Here is an 18,101-nt window from a genome sequence, read left to right as displayed (position 1 = left end):
ATGCTGTGTCCAGGTTTGTACGTCAATTTGGTACCCACTTAAATAATGTTCTGGAGTCTCAAGGATCACTTTGCTATGCATTTAAAAAGGTGTAGCACTGGAATGTTTCTGAAGTTTGTCTCCAGTGGGCTATGAATCAAGTATTAGACATTAGTCTTTGTTTATTCACTAGCAGTTTTTTCCAGCTTTCATGCATAGGGAGTGATACTTCTTACAAAAGAGGATGTAGAATGGGTGAAAGACTTTCTGTCAACATCTGGCAATCTTTACCTGCAAGGCAGTTAAAGGAATATGAAGATACTGTTTTGAGTGACCCTTGGGAAGTTGTTTTTGTGCAAAGTAGTTCTTTAAATTCTGTAAGATATGTGAATCCTAAGTTGCTGGTAAGCTTAATAGTTGGTTTTTAAATATGCGGGTCACAACAAAGAATGTGATCAATGATGTGACTTTGGTGCATCAGCTTTGAAAGGCAAGTGGTCTTTTCTCTGAAGAAGCTTGGAGATGATCAGAGGAAGTATCATGAATGCTTAAATGAGATGCAGGTACTGTGATGTGATTAGAAAAGTATGCAGACAAAAGCCGTAAGATGGAGATGTCAGTGATGTGTGCTGTCTCCTGGACAGAAGCTTATTTGTTAGCTACCCAAGTTACTAATGCACAATGAGCAAGTGAAGCCATTCCAGAGGTAAACAAACAAGAACTGGTTTTGAAACTTCACATTTTTAAGAAGGCCAAGTCACTGTCAAGGCAATGCATTTTCTAGTTGCTTGCATTATAAAGGATTTGTTAAGAAATTAGTGAAGAGTCACAGAAAAAAGGTGTTTACAGATTTCTACAGCAGTTAATAAAAGTTCTTCCATACACAGTGACATCTACCCCTAGGAATGAGTAGGAAAACTAATTAATATAGAGAAACAGTCCCAGGATTATCATGGGTCGTCAGGATGACTGTTACTGAAAGACTGTGGAGATATTGTTGATGCGTGCATTTGTTCTCTGTAGAGGCTTTATTTTCTATTGATGTTACCTGCTTCTCAGCTACATTTGGTGTTACCTGGTTGACCATCGGTATTTGCTATTCAGTAATGATACAATGAGCTTCCCAAATCAGTGGAGAATCTCTTTTTGTCTCACAAGTTTTACATACACCTGTCATATAGAGAGAGATTGCACAAAGTTCTTTTACTGATACTATGGAAGATCAACTACAGAAAATCACAATTTTTTTCTCGCGCAGCCTTAGGTTTAGACTCAAAAGCTGCCTACTTATTTCTGTGTTCTAAAAGAATATTCTGAAATGCCATTCATTCCCAAAGATCATTTCTGAAGATCATTGTATGATTTACTACATTGACAGCATTTTGTAGAACAAACCTTCTCAACCTTGGAATCTCAACTGATTCAGCAAACATTTCTCGTGTAATCAACAAGTCTTGTAAGACCTTTGTCGTCAGACATATGATGACTCAAGCCTTCTCCCATTGGAAATATTCCAGACTGTCTTCAACAGTTACAGGCACAACTGTGTCTGTGTAATGGGTGATGTTTTGTCTGAACTCTGAGCATCCAACAAAATATGGTACATGTTCAACCTGTAATACCTGTTCAAAACTGCTAATGTCTGTGGTAGAGTGAAACTGTTCCAGAATGCTTCATCTTTTTCGATTTCTTTTCACCTCAATACATAGGCATTGTAGCTTCTAAGCCTCCTTGGTGCCAGAGGCTTAACCATCATTAAACATCTCAGAAATGTGTGAAGTTATTGCCAGAACATGTACTCTTAAAATGCAGCTTATAGGCCTTACTGTCAACATCTTTTAGGAATTTCCTTCAAGAAGAAGATACTTTCAAATACTTATTTGTAGTGCTGCCTAGGAGAGGGAAAACTTTCCTTTTGTTTCTTCATTTACTGAATTCTAAGTATGTTCAATAGAATGCACTGAAATCCTTCTGACCTCCTCAAGTCTACCCAAAGATAAAAAGAAACTTTATCTGTTGCTGCAGTGTTTATATTTTAGCATGACAAACACCAAATTAATACCAAATCAGAACAATCTTGTCATATTTACTTAAAAGTTTAGAACAAGGGAGAATCAAATCTGTGTCCTCTACTTGAAGTGTGACTGTGAAAAAATGTGAATGTTCCATTCTTGCAACTCAAAAGTATTCAAGATGATTCACGAGTAAGATGGCAGTGAGATCACTGTGAAAAGTTTTGAGCTGCCTCTAATATTTGTAGAATCTTAGAATCATAGAATCATAGAATGGTTTGAGTTGGAAGGGACCTTGCATCTAGTTCAGCCCCCCTGCCATGGACAGGTTCACCTTCCACTAGACCAGGGCTTATATTTCCTGAGTGGTAGTCATTACCTTAAAAGAAATCGGTAGCTCACAATTTCTGCTATACATTACACTAAGGCAATCTTGTAAATTACCAAAAGAGACAGTAATTGGAGGGGGGAGCATCACAGGAATAGGAATCTGTGGTGAAAAGCAAGTGAGAGATCTTCATAGGGTGTAGTCAGGACTTCTATACTGGTGGTTGAGTATGATATCTAATTTGATGAGGGGAAGTGGAGTAGTAGAAAGATCTTGAGGATCAGGATAAGTCAAAACAGGGCTTCCCAACATTATGGATGTTATTGGCAGAATATGGAGTTGTTGCTGATGGTCAGGAAGGTGTAAGGTAAAGCCATTTCATGCCCTGCTCTCTACATACAGAAGTTAGAGCAGCTCTCACAGAATGCACTAGGGAGAGAAAATTAAGTATAGCAGCACGTGCAAAGAAGTCTATGAGTAAAGGCATACCTTTCATGTGAATTGAAGCTTTGCTAGAAGTATCCGTTCTTTTTTTTTTATTTACAGGTCAGTACATTGCTTAATGATTCTTAGAATTTGTTAAATTATGTGGTAGAAATTTAAGCTGCAGAATAAAGCGGCTTTCTTGTTCAGTGTTGTTTCTTGAATGAAGCACATGGGGACCTGTATTCCAATTAGTTTTTGATTGTTGTTAGAAGTACTGACCTGTGATGACCTGAACCAGATTGACTAATAATAATGACTAATAATAATCTCAGTCACTGCTTTCTGAAGACCAGTATTCCCCAGGGGATGAATGGAATCTGACAAATGTTTACTTTAGCAAGAGGGGGCTGGCCAGGAAATAGGCTTTTCTCACACACACACCACACCCCCACACCCCCCCCCCAACCCAGTGTTCCTTTTTAAGCCAAAAATTGCAGCCCACAATTATATTAGGGACAAGTTGAAAAGCTTCTCTGTTTTTCAAAGCTGTTTTCTGGGCTAACAGTTATAGGGAGCTGGTTTAATTTGAGGAAAATAAAATTAAATGTGATTAATTGGAGAATGTTTTTAATTAAAAATGTCCTCTTTTAAAAATTTCTCTAGATACAATCAAAACCTGGAAGGAGTGCATGTAGAAGTAAAAATTCATATGTTTAAGGAAAAAAGGGAGGGGGAGAGTAGATAAGGCAGGAAATGGTAGAAAAATGCCTTAAAACAATAATGAGTCGGAGAGGTTGGAATGAATTTACCTAAAATAAAATTTTTAAAAAAGAAAAAAAAAGTTGAAAAGGAGCTGTCAGAATCAGTGTTAAGGAGGTTGTTTATATTTTGATTTTGATTTTTTTTTTTTTTTTTTAAATTAAAAGTGTGTGGCTGAAATGGCTAATGCCTATACAATAATCATGAAGTCTTCATCACTGGACCCTGTTAAGAATCATTTCAGTCTTTCCTTTTTTCTGTAGTCAACTTGCTTTCATTCATCGTTTTCTAATAGTTGATATTCTGAACCTGCAAGTACTATTTTTATTTATTCTTTTTTGGTGGTGGGTTGTTTTTGTTCCATCTTCTCTGAAATGATCCCTTCTCTACCTGCAGTGGACTGCTAAAATTCCTAGGAAATGCACTGCAACTGTCTAGATTACATCTTGGTCTAGGAATGATGTGCGTCCTACCAATCTTATTTAGACCTTTTGTGAACACAGATATATGTAGAAATACACATTAAAATTATGTAGGTTATATCTAGTGTGTTTTTATATAAACATGAAACAACATAACTGTTCAGTTTTTCTGAATTGTTATTCTAGGATCAAGACAACCTTTAATCCAACAATCTCAGCCTCCACCTTATGCATCACCTAGAGATGTTCCCCCAGACATATTGTTAGATTCTCCAGAAAGAAAGCAAAAGAAACAAAAGAAAATGAAGTTAGGCAAGGATGAAAAAGACCAGACTGAAAAAGCTGCAATGTATGATATCATTAGTTCTCCTTCCAAGGACTCCACTAAACTTACGTTAAGACTCTCTCGTGTAAGATCTTCGGATTTGGACCAGCAGGATGATATGCTTTCTGGTTTGGAAAACAGCAGTGTGTCAGAGAGTGATATTCCTTTTAATGTGCAGTACCCAGGACAGACTTCTAAAACACCCGTTACTCCACAGGATGTTAACCGCCCACTAAACGCTGCTCAGTGTTTGCCGCAGCATGAACAGACAGCTTTCCTTCAGGCACAACAAGTGCCTGTTTTACAACAGAACACTTCAGTTGCTGCAAAACAACCTCAAACTCCTGTGGTACAGACACAGCAACAGGTTTCGCAACAAGGAACTATAACGTCATATGATGAAGTAGAATTGGATGCATTGGCTGAAATTGAGCGGATAGAACGTGAATCAGCTATTGAAAGGGAGCGATTTTCAAAAGAAGTGCAAGATAAAGGTAAAAGGATTGTGTGTGTGTATACACTATATATTACATAAATATATATATATGTATATAATCTGCATATATATATATATATATATAAAAAAACTTCCTGTCATTGTCACATAGTTCAATTCTGTTTACTCAGTGTAGGTTCTTCTGCGACATTCATCTCCATTCCCCTCCAACAATGAACTGTAATCTCTCATATATGCGTATTTTTAATATCTGGTATTCTTTATTTGGGATCTTAATGGATGGAAAGTGAGTTCTTATGTTTCAAAATTCTTTTTAAGCTACTCCTATTTTGAACCATGAGACTGAATGAAGTACAATTTACATTGTGTATAGTTTCTAATATACCATCAGTGCCATAAGTCAATATTTGTAGTAAGTTTTGCCAGTTGAATTATTAATTAACTATACATATTGTCTAATTTAAGAAAATACAGGAAAACTCTTTTATCCCATTTCTATTCATATCCCCATTTGAACTTAAAGTGATGGAGGTGTTAGAGTAAAATCATATCTATTCTTATAAAGGCAGTGTAATGATTGGGTAATATACACTACTATGTTATCTCCAATGTTTGTTCAATGTAGCTTTAAAGAACTACCATATATCTATATGGTCTCTAGCACAGAACCAGATGAGCATCTGAAATGTTTTCACTTCAGTAGCTGTAAGGTTGTCTTAACTGATTTCATTGAATCTAACATTTTTGAGTTGGTTTGGTTTGGTTTGGTTTTTTTCTGTTGTTAAGTGGTTTGAAGAGGTCTTAGGCTTCAGAAATCTGAAAAGTAGATGCAAAGATGTAAATCTTGAAGATAAGATGTATTTTGTAAATTAGACAGGGATAAGTTAACATTTTTCAGAAGCTTCCTCTGCACCGTATTTAACTTCTGAGAAAAAAAATCTTTTGTAGTATAATGCTAATTTATTAGACATGTGGAAGAAAAATCTTGCAGAGTGGAAAATGCGAATTCTGATTTTGGAAGTTCATAGGTAAAAATTGTCGATTTTGGACATACTTGCATGGACACAATTGAATTTACATACAGTGTGGGTCTTTAACTGGCAGAGAGAGCACAAATTTTCTCCCTTTTCAAAGATTTTTTTCTGTTTTAAAGATGCTGGGGCGGATGGGGGAGCAGAGAGAGAGAGTTTATATGAGTGTATGTGTGTGTTTGCAAATGTGGTTGTTGCAAATACTAAAAAGTTTAACTTCTTAGATATTTCTTATTTGGTAACTAAATCAAGTCTTTTTAGGAAACGTTTGTGAATATATGGAGAAAATGTGTGCTGACCTCAAAGGAGACTCTTCAGTCTTTGATTTTAATTCAATGAGATGGGGAATTTGTTACTTTGCTTAAATCTCTTCTACTAATTTTAGTTATCGATGGAGGGCTTGTGGTTTGTCCTCTAATACTTCAACAGCTACTTTTATATCCACATACTTCAAGTAGAATCTCCAACACATTTTAGCTGAGAAGTGTCTGGAAAAAGGCACTGTGTTTTTGATGATGAGCAGCAGCATTCAAACATTTAGAACAAGACAAAAACACTCTCTCTTTTATTCTGGCTTTCAGGAAATGTTGAACATTAGTTGTAAAGTTTGTTTATTGTAATTACGTAGTCATAGGCAGACTCTGATATGTTTCTTTTGGGGAAAGGAGTGATTTTTATAGAATGTAATCTCTCCCCTTCACCACAGCTCAATAACTATCTTCCTAAATAAGGATTCTGTTTCCCTTCTGCCTGCATCCTCTGATGGGTCTCAGTTCTTCCTGAGTTCCTGCAGTTGCTATGGATCAGGTGTAAGAGTTCTACCTTATATTGGAATAAATGATCACCATTTATTCACTGGTGATAAGTTGCCCCCTGTGCTAGACAGCAGCTCTTTTCACTTTGGCTGATGAGATTTCAGCCATGAGTGAATAGTATTGAGTAGAAGGATTTTTAGAAGTCTTGGGACAGATATCCTGAAAAGCTGTTACCTTGGAGAAATATGGCTTTTATTTTTTGGTAACACTTTGCAGTTGCTTGTAAGTTTCTACTATGTCTACAAGTTGATATACTCTGGGATTGTTCTAGTTACAGCTGTTTGGTTTGGTGTAACTGCAGGAGGAAGCTTCCTCTATTGTTCCTATGGGAATATGTCTGCTAGAAATGTATCAAATAACTCCTAAATAAGTTATTCATTTTAGCAAAACTGCTTACTGTATTTATGCAAAAGCCTGGCATTTGTGCATTTTAGTACATATACTGTAACTTCAGATCATGTTATGTCAAGAAAATAGTGTGATTAGAGCAAGTACTGGGTCTAATCAAAACAGGAATGCATAGTGCTAGCTGATGCTTTACAAGAGCAAGCATCCCTCTAGAGAACGTGCTCAAGATGCTACCACATGCTAAAATCTGCATGAAAGCATCTTTGCTGCTTTTGTAATCAAGGCATGGGAATACACATTACAGTCACATGTCACTTTCTGTGCAGGCATATGTGATTGTCTTCCATAAATTACTTTGAGTAGAATTGTGCTTGCAAGTTTTGGTAGAAGATCAGTGGTCTCTTCTGTTCTTTTTTTAAGGCATGAAATCTCTATAGTACTATGCTTCATCCGTGGTTTTCAGATGCTTTCTTTTTAACAGCAAGGCTTTGGTTTGATATTACCTGTTCTTTTTGAGGCTTGGAAACAGTAGTGTGGTGGAACTCTTTATTCCAGATGAGAAGCACAGGTTTTTTTGAGGGGATTCTTGCTAAAACTTTACAACTGCTACACTTGCCTAAGGCAATGCTAAGGTCGGGGGTTTTTTGGGGGTTTTTTTGGGTTTTTTTAGTGCTGAGGTCCTTTTATAATGTTTGACACAGTGGGAAATGGGGATTGGAGCCCTTTGGTAATTGTAGTACTTTCTGTAATAAATTGTTAATTCTAACAAAACTGTGAACATATTTAGCTTCCACCAATGTCTCTCGAGTTGGGAGGCAGTCTGTTTCAGAGGTGGAACTTATGCAGGCTTTTGCCAAAGCACCTTCTTTGAAAAGCAGTGTGTCTTTCTGGAACCTGATTGTCATGCTTTTGCTTTCTGAAAAAGGAATTCTTAGTGCAAAAATCAGCAATGCAAAATCTGGCAGATTTGACCTAATGTCTGTCAGGTGTGCATAAGGACCGTTTTTATAATATAGACCTTTTGCCTCATATCAGAGTGCTTTTTTTAGAGCTCTGTTTTTATAATTCTATCCTGTTGATCTGATTGGATCTTGGATCAAGTGGATTATATGGTCATTTCATCATGATAGAAAGGCACGAAGTTTGATTTCATCCTTGTTCTCTGTGTGGAAAGACAAAAGTCCATCTCCTCTTCCCTCTTTTTCCATCAAGGAAGTCTCTCTGTTTTGTTTAATTTTGCAAGTAATTTGTCTGTATCTGTTAAAGAAAGGAATAGTTGGAGATTTTGGAGATCAAGGCACTTGGTTCCAAAATTTACATTTTAATACACATATTGTGTTTAATAGCCTCAGGACAAATCAGTACCAGGTAAGTCCCTGGAACACGACATACCTCTGGTCTTCAGTTCCCATTGCCCCCCTCACAATGGCCTCTATAACCTCATCAGATACAACATGTCAATTAATACTAAATCATATCTTCTTTTGTAGTATTACAAATAGATCCAGCAATTATTTATCAAGACTCAGATTATCTGAGTTGGTAAAAAAGTGATTCAGAAGGGCTAATACAGAAAGGAATTATCTTTTTCCACAACAATTGGCAACGAGTGAACCATCCTCTGCTTAGGTACATTGTGATATTTTGATGACATTTGTATTTCTTTAGAAAAATAATGAAGCTTTGAACACACTTTCTTCTCTTCTCTCTTGAATCCTTTTGGAACAGGTGGAGGTCCGTATTCTGAATCTATTTTGTTCACTTAACTGGAGCTGTGCTTTGTTCACATTCTGAAGTTGACTGCTCCAAGAAAGTACAGGAAATCCTGTTGAGTTCTAGAAAATTATGTCCTAGGAATTTCTGGTTTTCTCAGAAATCTTTTTTCCTTGGTTGGTGGGAGGGATGTTGAGGGAGAAATTTCATTTTGGTACCTTAATTCTTTGCATTAGCTTGTGCTTTGCCACCATTCAGACACAAGTGGGTTATTTTTGAGTGTAGTCAAGTAGTTCAAAGCTAGTCAGTCACTTTCGGTCTAAACCTTTCCTAGAACATTACATTAAGGTGTTCCTTGTTCTTCAAGATTTAGACCTGCTACTGAATTAATTTTCATGTTCTATGTTTATACCTCAAGATCTTTCATGCTTTTATAAAAAACCCAAATACAGTGAATCAAAAATATTTACAATATTAATGTTGAAAGGAGCTCTGAGTCTTCTAGGAAGGGGAAAAGGGAGGATAACCTTGAAAATTACTTGAAAAAAACAAAGTAATTCATCTTTTTTTCAGAGACTTTTTCAAGTTGCTTTAGTTTTTTACTTTATTCAGATTTGCTAAATTTTAATTTGAGCTCTTCCATACATAGTACTGTGTGTTCAGGGTTAGATTTTAGGCTTCTTCAAAGACACTTTTATATAAAATGCAGCCGTCTTAACAGATTAAGGAGTTCTGCTTTTTACTTGTAAAAAACACTGTTCTCTGGAGTTTGTGAGAAGAGTAATGAAATCATTAATCACTAACCGTTTCATTGGCAGGCTAATAATTTTTTTACACTTAAAACATTAGGATCTTTTTTTTACATGAGTCAAACCTACTCATACCTGTGGTTTTTTTTTCTCTATATATTTTACCTCTAAGGATCCATTTTACCCACTTCTTTGGAATCTTACTGTGGATTCTTTGAATTAGGAAGAAGTGAAGCTGCAATAACTTTATTTCCAATAATTGGATCAGTTAGGGGGCATTTGGATGCCTGCTGTGGGCCCTTCTTTTTTTAGTTCGTTCCAAGCCCATAGCAGCAGAGACACACATCCCAAGAGTGTGAATCTGCCGGAGCAAAACTCAAAACTACAGTTATAGGTAAGTAACCTTTTTCTCTTACCTTATAAGTTCTTATCCAGCTCCTCTCCCTTTCTCCCCATTACCCATCTCCCCCCAAAAGTTCCCCAAAGAAGAAAGTAATAGAAGAACACTATTAAGAATTAATAGTTTGTTTACGTCTAATTTTGTGTAGCCAATTAATGAAATAACAGAATGTGTAGTTAGAACCAGTATATTGGCATTCATTTAAAAAAATATATTATTGAGGGGTTATACTTCCTTAAAAATGGAGGTACATGTGTAGTCATTTGTATAGTAATCTTGCAGAAGATTAGGGTCACTAATACCAGAAGATGAAATGAGGCAGCATAAAATATAAATTATTTGGTGTCTGTGTAGTAGGACAATGTGAGAATTGGGTATCATGTATTCTATGTACACAAGCTTTCATTAGGTCTGCGTTTTGTAGTCGGACATAATGGATGAGACTGGTACCTCATATAGCTTTCCCAAGAAAAAGCAGCTTTGCAACCTCAAGTTCCTATAGATGAGGGACGTTTTTTGGTTTGTGTTCAGGGATGTTTTAAGAAAAGGGGAAGAAATTCCTCTTCTATCTAGAGAAATTGCAATGAAGTGTTGCAATGATTCAGTCACTCTAGGAAAAATTACTTTCTTTTATATTTTTTATAAAAAATGAAATACTAATTGAATGAAAGACATTTTAAAAAGTAGTAGGGGCATATTTTTTCTAATGGTGTTTGCTTCATTTTGGTGCTCTTGAGTAAAATGAAATAAAATTCCTCTGTTTATCCCAGGTTGTGCTTCACGTAGGGTAGTGCAAATCTTGCAAGCAGATGTAGGAAATAGCTAAAACTTACCAGTTTGATAAGAAGTCTATATTTTTTTTTATCTACAGTGTAAACCAAGATTAGAAAATTAAATATAACCTGCATGTAGCATATGCCATTGATTGTACCTGGTAGATGGATGGGAGAATTTATAATATTACTTACCCAGTAATGACTTGATTTTGATCTGGGACAGTCACTTCTCTAGAATGGATCTAAATGTTGATAAAGAAATGGCATGTATAATTAATAAACCTTATTAAGAGTTTAAGCCCAGCATTTCTGTAGTTCATAGTCACTAAGTTCACTCTGACATCAGCCTAAGAAGACACAGCCTATTTTTCATTATCATGCAGTATAAATGTTCCTGGATCTAGTTAATTGAAGATATTTTCTAGTGTAAGGTATGATGTCAGAATAAAATAAATATCTGGAAGGGAGATTTCAAAGTCATTGCTTATTTCTAAAGTTTGCTGCTTATACAAATTATTTTAAAATAATTTTATATGTTAATCTGTAAGTGATACATAAAGTAAGTAGTTTTCATTAAGTCTGCTGTTAGTGTGTTGCATTTTTCTTGTGAAATTAGGTGCTGCATTGTGTATTTCAAAGTAATTGCACTTCAGGTTTTGCTCAGATATTTTAAAAATTGATTTTACAAAACTAATTCTTCACAAAGCATTCACGTGGGTAAACCACAGCATTTGTGGCAGAAAAATCTACTCATAAATAAATTAAAATCATATTGTTTGTATAAGCAATATTAAATTAAGGGAGGTTAAGTTACAGCTTCCAATTTCTAAACAAGAGTAGATGCTTGATTATATTTTTCTGTAGTTCAGTTTTTGTTATTTTCAAGTGTAATATTTCTTTTGTGTTACTATGGTTGGCAGGGAATAATGAGTTACCAGACACACTTAAGAGGAAAAATTTGTAAGATCATATTTCATTTGCCACTTGTGCTGATTATGTTGTTATTACAGTTAAGAAAACAGGCAAAATGTTACCAAAATGAAGATTCTGAAGTCTGCCACACCTAAGACATGTCAGAGACTCCTGTAGTCTTTTTCTGTTTTGTCCTGAATGATTTGGGACATCCCTCATGATGCAGTTTCATTTTTACATAGTGATCAGAAGTTTGATAAAGTCTTTTAATGGGTTTCTGAAAACTAGCAGCTGTTTCTGGTCACATTCTCAGAAATCTCTTCCTCTGAAATGCAGCAGCTGGAAATCCCCTAGTCTCTACTTCAGAGACTTTGGAATGACGTCCTCTTCTCTAAAGCTTCCTATACCAGGTTCTTTACTGTGTTTTCTTGGCTTCTTCTGTAAGGGAGCAAGCAGAGAGAAGAAAATGTTTGACCTGTGTTTGCCAGGTCTCTCCTTTAAGGGGAGGAGCTAGTACTGTGGGAATCTCTTCCACTGATGGGAAGAGTTCTCTTTGGTTGTTCAATTCTTTGTTTCTTGGAGTATGGCTCTGGGGCTAGTTCAGGTGAGACCAAACTCTTGTGGTCAGTAGTGCTGAATGTTCATGAAGGAGTAGAAATATAAGAATGGATGAGCTATGGATGTCAACTACCTGGACTTCTGTAAGGCCTTTGACATGGTCCCCCACAACATCCTTTTCTCTAAATTGGAGAGATTTGATGGGTGAACTGTTTCGTGAGTGAGGAATTGGCTGGATGGTCGCATCCAGAGGGTAGTGGTCAACAGCTCAATGTCCAGATGGAGATCGCTGACAAGTGGTGTCCCTCAGGGGTCTGTGCTGGGACCAGTGCAGTTTCATATCTTCATCAGTTACATAGTCGGTGTGATCAAGTGCACCCTCAGCAGTTTTGCAGATGACACCAAGCTGAGTGGTGTGGTTGACATGCCTGAGGGACAGGATGCCATCCAGAGGGACCTAAAAACCTTGAGAAGTGGGCCTAGGTGAACCTCATGAGGTTCAACAAGGCCGAGTGCACCTGGGTTGGGGCAACCCCCAATATCAGTACAGGTTGGAGGATGAAAGGATTGAGAGCAGCCCTGCGGAGAAGGTCTTGGGGTACTGGTGGATGAAAAGCTGGACATGAGCTGGCAATGTGCACTTGCAGCCCAGCAAGGCAACTATATCCCCAGCTGCATCAAAAGCAGCATGGCCAGCAGGTCGAGGGAGGTGATTCTCCTCCTCTACTCTGCTCTGGTGAGACCCCACCTGCAGTGCTGCCTCCAGCTCTGGGGTCCCCAGCACAAGAAAAACTTGGACCTGCTGAGCACGTCCAGAGGAGGCCACAAAGATGATCAGGGTGCTGGAGCACCTCTCCTGTGGGGACAGTCTGAAAGAGTTGGGGTTGTTCAGCCTGGAGAAGAGAAGGCTCCAGGGGGACCTTGTAGTGGCCTTCCAGTGCTTAAAGGAGGCCTATAAGAAAGATGGGGGCAAGCTTTTTAGCAGGGCCTGTTGTGACAGGGCAAGGAGTAATGGTTTTAAACTAAAGGAGGGCAGATTTAGTCTGGAGTTAAGAAGAAATTTTTTACAATGAGGGCAGTGAAACACTGGAACACGTTGCCCAGAGAGGTGGTAGAAGCCCCATCCCTGGAAACATTCAAGGTCACATTGGACAGGGCTTTGAGCAACCTGATCTAGCTGAAGATGTCCCTGCTCGCTACAGGGGGTTGGACTAGATGACCTTTAAAGGTCACTTCCAACCCAAACTATTCTATGACTCTATGTTTGTATGAATGGGTATTTGCCCTCACTCCGTCGATAGGTCATCCATCAATACATGAAAGTAATTTTAAACCTTCCTTGTATCCTGATCAGTTTGAATGTTTTAGATTCTTACGATGTACACAACACTTTTGGTTGGGAGACAGGGCTCTTGGACAACTTTGAAGAGATCTGTGAAAAATAACTGAGGAAAGAAAACAGTTGCCAGTAAACATAGATTTGTTACTTAGACATACAGTTAGGTGTTACCTGTTGAAAATTCTTAATCTTGACTGTTAGCTTAAATAAGATAAGCTTGTAATTGACCTATGGTTGACTTGTCTCTGATGTTAAAAAGTGGAAGGTTTGACAATAAGTAATAACTGCTTAGGACTGCAGTATTTGGTTTAAATTTATTCATTGCTTATTTAAGTAATTGAAATGAGTGGAGGCATATCGCAGTAATCTCTGAAGAGTTAGAGCTTTAAAATATAAAGCTCTTAATTGTTATGCTTTAAAAAAAGAAAGTTTGTATTGGAGTCATTGAAATAGTTCATCCAGAGTTCATCATTATAGGATCAATCTTCTTTGTGGTTCTAAAGAGGGGTACCTTCATATTTAACCATCTTGAATATGAAATCTCCAGTTGAATCCCTTACAAGGTGTAAATGGGGAAATGAGAATTTATCTGTTGTGTCTTCGAAAGCGTTCAAGACCATTCTGAAATCTCTGGATTTTAGAGTCTACAGAACAGTGTTAATAGAGTGGAATGTTACCATTCTGCTAAAATTAAGCTTAGCAACCATGCATATGGTTGTTATTTAAACTTGTTACCTTTTCACAGGTACTCACAAAAGGCCCATTTCAGTTTGCTAGGACAAGCAGTTCTACAAGTTTTTGGGCTATCATCCTATTATACTCATTTGTTGAAAGAGTTTAATCTGTGACTTAAGGCAATCATCAGGTTTGCAAGAAAGCAGTAACATCAGAGACTTGAGCGCTAACAGTGTTCTGGCTGCTGCTTTGGAAAGATTTCAGGCTAGATGGAAGAATGGAGATGCTCCTTTAATACAGCTTCCCTCATCCAGTTGCTGTCCCCTAGCACTTGCTCAGCTTCCAAGCATATCCGTTTTCAGGATGGATGTTATTCAAATCATGATTGACTCACAGTTTCAGCAGAAATGTATTTGAGTGTTATCTGTGGTTATTCCAGTGCAATGTTTTTTTGCACAAAGGTTCCACAGTAATTTATTAATTTCTAAATTTGAAAGTACTCATCATTTTGGCACGCAGATATTTCCAAAGATGAATGCCACAACCTATCTTCAGGAATACTGTTCATAAGAGGACAGGTGAGAGGTAACCACTTGGAAACCCAGCTAATCTTTTTTCCCTTCCGAACTTGTGGTTCCTGTAATGATTTGTTTCATGCACCACAGTGACCCATTTAATTTGACAGAACATCTCTGCTATTACTTAGAATAAGGTAGCTTATGATCTTGCTTTGAGTACCTTTTGGTGAGCATGTTGCAATGTAATGAGAACATCCATGCAGATTTGCCAAGCCAAAAGGATATATATAAAAAAGAATAACCGGGATCAGACTGTGCTCTGAACTGTCATAAATTTGTTCAAGGAATTGACCAAATGACCAAAATGTAGATATATCTTGGATGTATCTACATTGGAAGGGGGAGGAGTGAATAATGTTTCTAAAAAGAAAAGAATTTGAAAACAACAAACCTGGATGCCTGATCTCTAATACAGTCAGAAGGCTCTTCTGTGGCTTACTACATACTCCTTTTATTATGAAAACTGTTACAAAGGGTGAAGCAAAAAGATCCTGATCACACTTTAACTCAGGAGTTTCTGAGCCTACGTCTTCAGAACTGTGGCAAGCTTTGAATCTAAGTCTGCAGGATTTGAAAGATAAACATTAGTCCCATCTTCTGGCAAAGTCCTAGATCATGATAATGAAAAGAAATTCTACTACCTATGGAAAGAAGTGGATGAAGCTTGGTTACTGATGCATTGAAGGATACGAAGCGTATTTGAATGGGTACTGTAAAAGTTCCTAAGTTCATCTGTTTGTCAAAACCCTGAGGGGTCTTGGGACCTATGACTTAACAAAGTAGATGTATAGAAACTTGCATCTATTTGATTGTAAAAGAGAAGACATGAAGACATCTGTTTTCAGAGGGTAATTACTCTCTCCTCAGCTCTTTGATTTTGTATTGATTATTCTCATATCGTTCAAAGTGAGTTCAAGATTTTATAAAGCTCTTGAAGCCCAGTGGTGTATTTCAGCTTTCAGATCTCTGCAACTATCACGGCAACTTAAAAACTTTTTGTGCTCATTCAACGGAGTTTTTTTCATTATGCTTGATGAAGATGGTGGTACTACTTAGTCATCCTACCTTTTATGCCCTAGTTCAACCTGATATTTTCATATACTTGGGCCAGCTTTTTTGTCCTAGATCCAGAAATCTCATAGATGCAAACCAGTAATGATCAAGTCTAGTTCTGAGGATCGCCATCAAGATGCACTGGAATATGAAGAAATCTGTGAGTAATCTGTAACTCTGTGTGCGATCATCTTGCCATTTAGGAAAAGAAAACTTTGAAGGTGTCCCTTTCTTCTCAAAAAGGTGTTGTCAACAGATTGTGGTAACTTACTAAAACATTACTGTTCAATTGTCAAGAGAGATGAAGATGGTGCATCAGAAGAGCTCTGTATTTAGAGGGAATATGTATGCAAGTTGTGATGTGATCATCTACTTATATGTTCTCAACTTTGACATTTTGGATGATGAAAAGCTGGCTGCAGCATTTTGAGCCTGGTCAATTGCAGAAGTTCAAGCGAGAAAATTGGTCCTACTTGAATTGTTTTCTTTTTTTAATCTTGGAGCCTTCAGCATGAGGGCTCTGAAAGGTGAGTTTTGGTTGATCCAGCTACAGCTGTTTCAGGCATCACAGCTCCTGCCTCTGCCTTGCTCCTAAAGTAGAGGCAGCAGAGGGAAACATTTGCTTGGCTCTTAACAGACTCATTCAGCTTGGTAGGTTAATGCAAACCATCTTCACTAGTGCCTTAAGGTGGTGCATTGGACAATGAAGTGGACTGTGGAAATATGAAGGCGTGTTCCCTTCTGCTACAGGTGATAACCTCAGTTAAAGGAATGGGGCAGATAACAATAATGTCTTAAAGGCTACTGTTAGATCCACCATCAGAGATTTACAGGACTTTTTCAGTGTGACTGACATTTCTGGGATAAAATGAAAAAGCTGACTGACTTTTTCCTAAGAACACAAGTTTCTCGATTTGTGTTTCAAAATTTAAAGTTTTACGTGAGAAATAAGGTAATGATGTGTGTGGACATATTTGGATTAACATCTGGGTTTTTTTAAAAAAAAAAAACAAAAATCAAATTTGAAACCTATTAGTCTGGAAGCTTCTGCATCATGACCATTCCTAAGACCTGCCATGAAGCTGAGTGGTCAAAGCCCTCTGTAGTTACAGGGAGAAAAAGTCACTGCATGAAAGTTTAAAAAAAAAATATTTGTGTTAATCAATAGTGTAGGGAAAGTAATCTATACGATTTCTCATATGAATCCAACAGTTGCTGTAGTACAGAAAAAGCAAAAATCTCCATGCTAAAAAACTGCACTTCTGGCCAATTTATTTTGTTTGGCATGTCTCCCATGAAGTTTGCAGGTGTTCCTACAGATTTTTATTGAACTTTGAAAAGTTCCTTATTTTCAGTTGACCAATTTCTGCATGGACTTTATTGTATCTGTCTTTACTGTCTTCAAGCCATTAAGTATTGCATAATTTTGGAGTTTTAGGAAGTTAGAGATGTACAAGTAGATTTGAGGATGAAAATGATGGGGAAAAAAAGCCTGTTCACATCACTGGAATGGGCCATGTTACTACTTGTTATTGTGTTCCAATGTTAATTTTGGAGATGATTCTTCAAAGTTTTAATTCTTCTAAATAATAATCTTCTACAAATATAGAGGAAATTAGAAGTCATATATAATAATTCTGGTTTGCAATTTGAGACGGTGGATGTTGGGTTTTTTTGTTTGTGGAGTTTGTTTTCCTAATCCATGATTGCATCCTCCTTACCATTCATTTTCCTGCTCCCGAAAAAAGACCTGGCTCATTGCATCTAGTGATAAGGCACCACAAATCTAGGCACAAAATAAATGATTTTTTCTTACATTGCATTTGTGGTCTAGACATTTTGATGGTAGATCTAGGACAACCTATGTTTAGTCATTCCTTAGACTTAAAGTCATATTTCCTGATTACAGAGGAAGTCATTGTTTTTTTGACAAATTGTACAATGATAGTTGAGAAATCAGAATATAAGCCTTAGTGCAGGTAGGGCTTTTGGTTTTCGTGACAGAAATTAATTTTACCATGTCGGTAATGTAAATAGATTGTAGTTTAAATGAATAGAACATACTCTTTTGGATACTTCCATGTGCTACTTATTTCTATGAATTCTACCAAATTACAGGGTGTGCGGTTGACTCACTTTATTTTTCTGTATTCTACTCTTAATGATTTTTTAGTATAAACTGAAAGGCTTATTGCAGAGTCAAGCTCTTGAACTACATAAAAGTAGAACTGCACTTTTTATTTCATCCATGAAAAGCATTATGGTTGCAAAGGGAAAATACTAAAGCTTTTAAGTGTGCAGTGGCCCCCCACCTACTACGTGTGTTTTATGGTGTAGACTCCAACTCTTGGTATACCACTTTGCTTCAAAGAGAAGCATGGAGTGTTGGAGTTACTGTAATCATTTTTGTTCATTGTTCATGTGTTCCCTGGCTAAAATGTGTGTG

The 18,101-nt window shown here is 37.0% G+C and overlaps 1 protein-coding gene across 5 annotated transcripts in view; it reads left to right on the top strand.

Moving 5' to 3' along the window:
• NIPBL (NIPBL cohesin loading factor) overlaps window positions 1–18,101 on the top strand; it is a 107,636-nt gene that overhangs the window by 21,258 nt on the left and 68,277 nt on the right. For all 5 annotated transcript variants that reach the window (XM_086479909.1, XM_086479911.1, XM_086479908.1 and 2 more), the window contains exon 8: window positions 4,113–4,745. In XM_086479909.1, coding sequence (XP_086336035.1) covers window positions 4,113–4,745 — 633 coding nt within the window. The remainder of the gene's footprint in view (window positions 1–4,112; window positions 4,746–18,101) is intronic.

This window comes from Leptosomus discolor, chromosome Z (genome assembly GCF_034619465.1).
Source record: "Leptosomus discolor isolate bLepDis1 chromosome Z, bLepDis1.hap2, whole genome shotgun sequence".
NCBI lineage: Eukaryota > Metazoa > Chordata > Aves > Leptosomiformes > Leptosomidae > Leptosomus > Leptosomus discolor.
The sequence above is the reverse complement of the archived record's forward strand: the minus strand, read 5'-3'. Positions and strand labels throughout refer to the sequence as shown.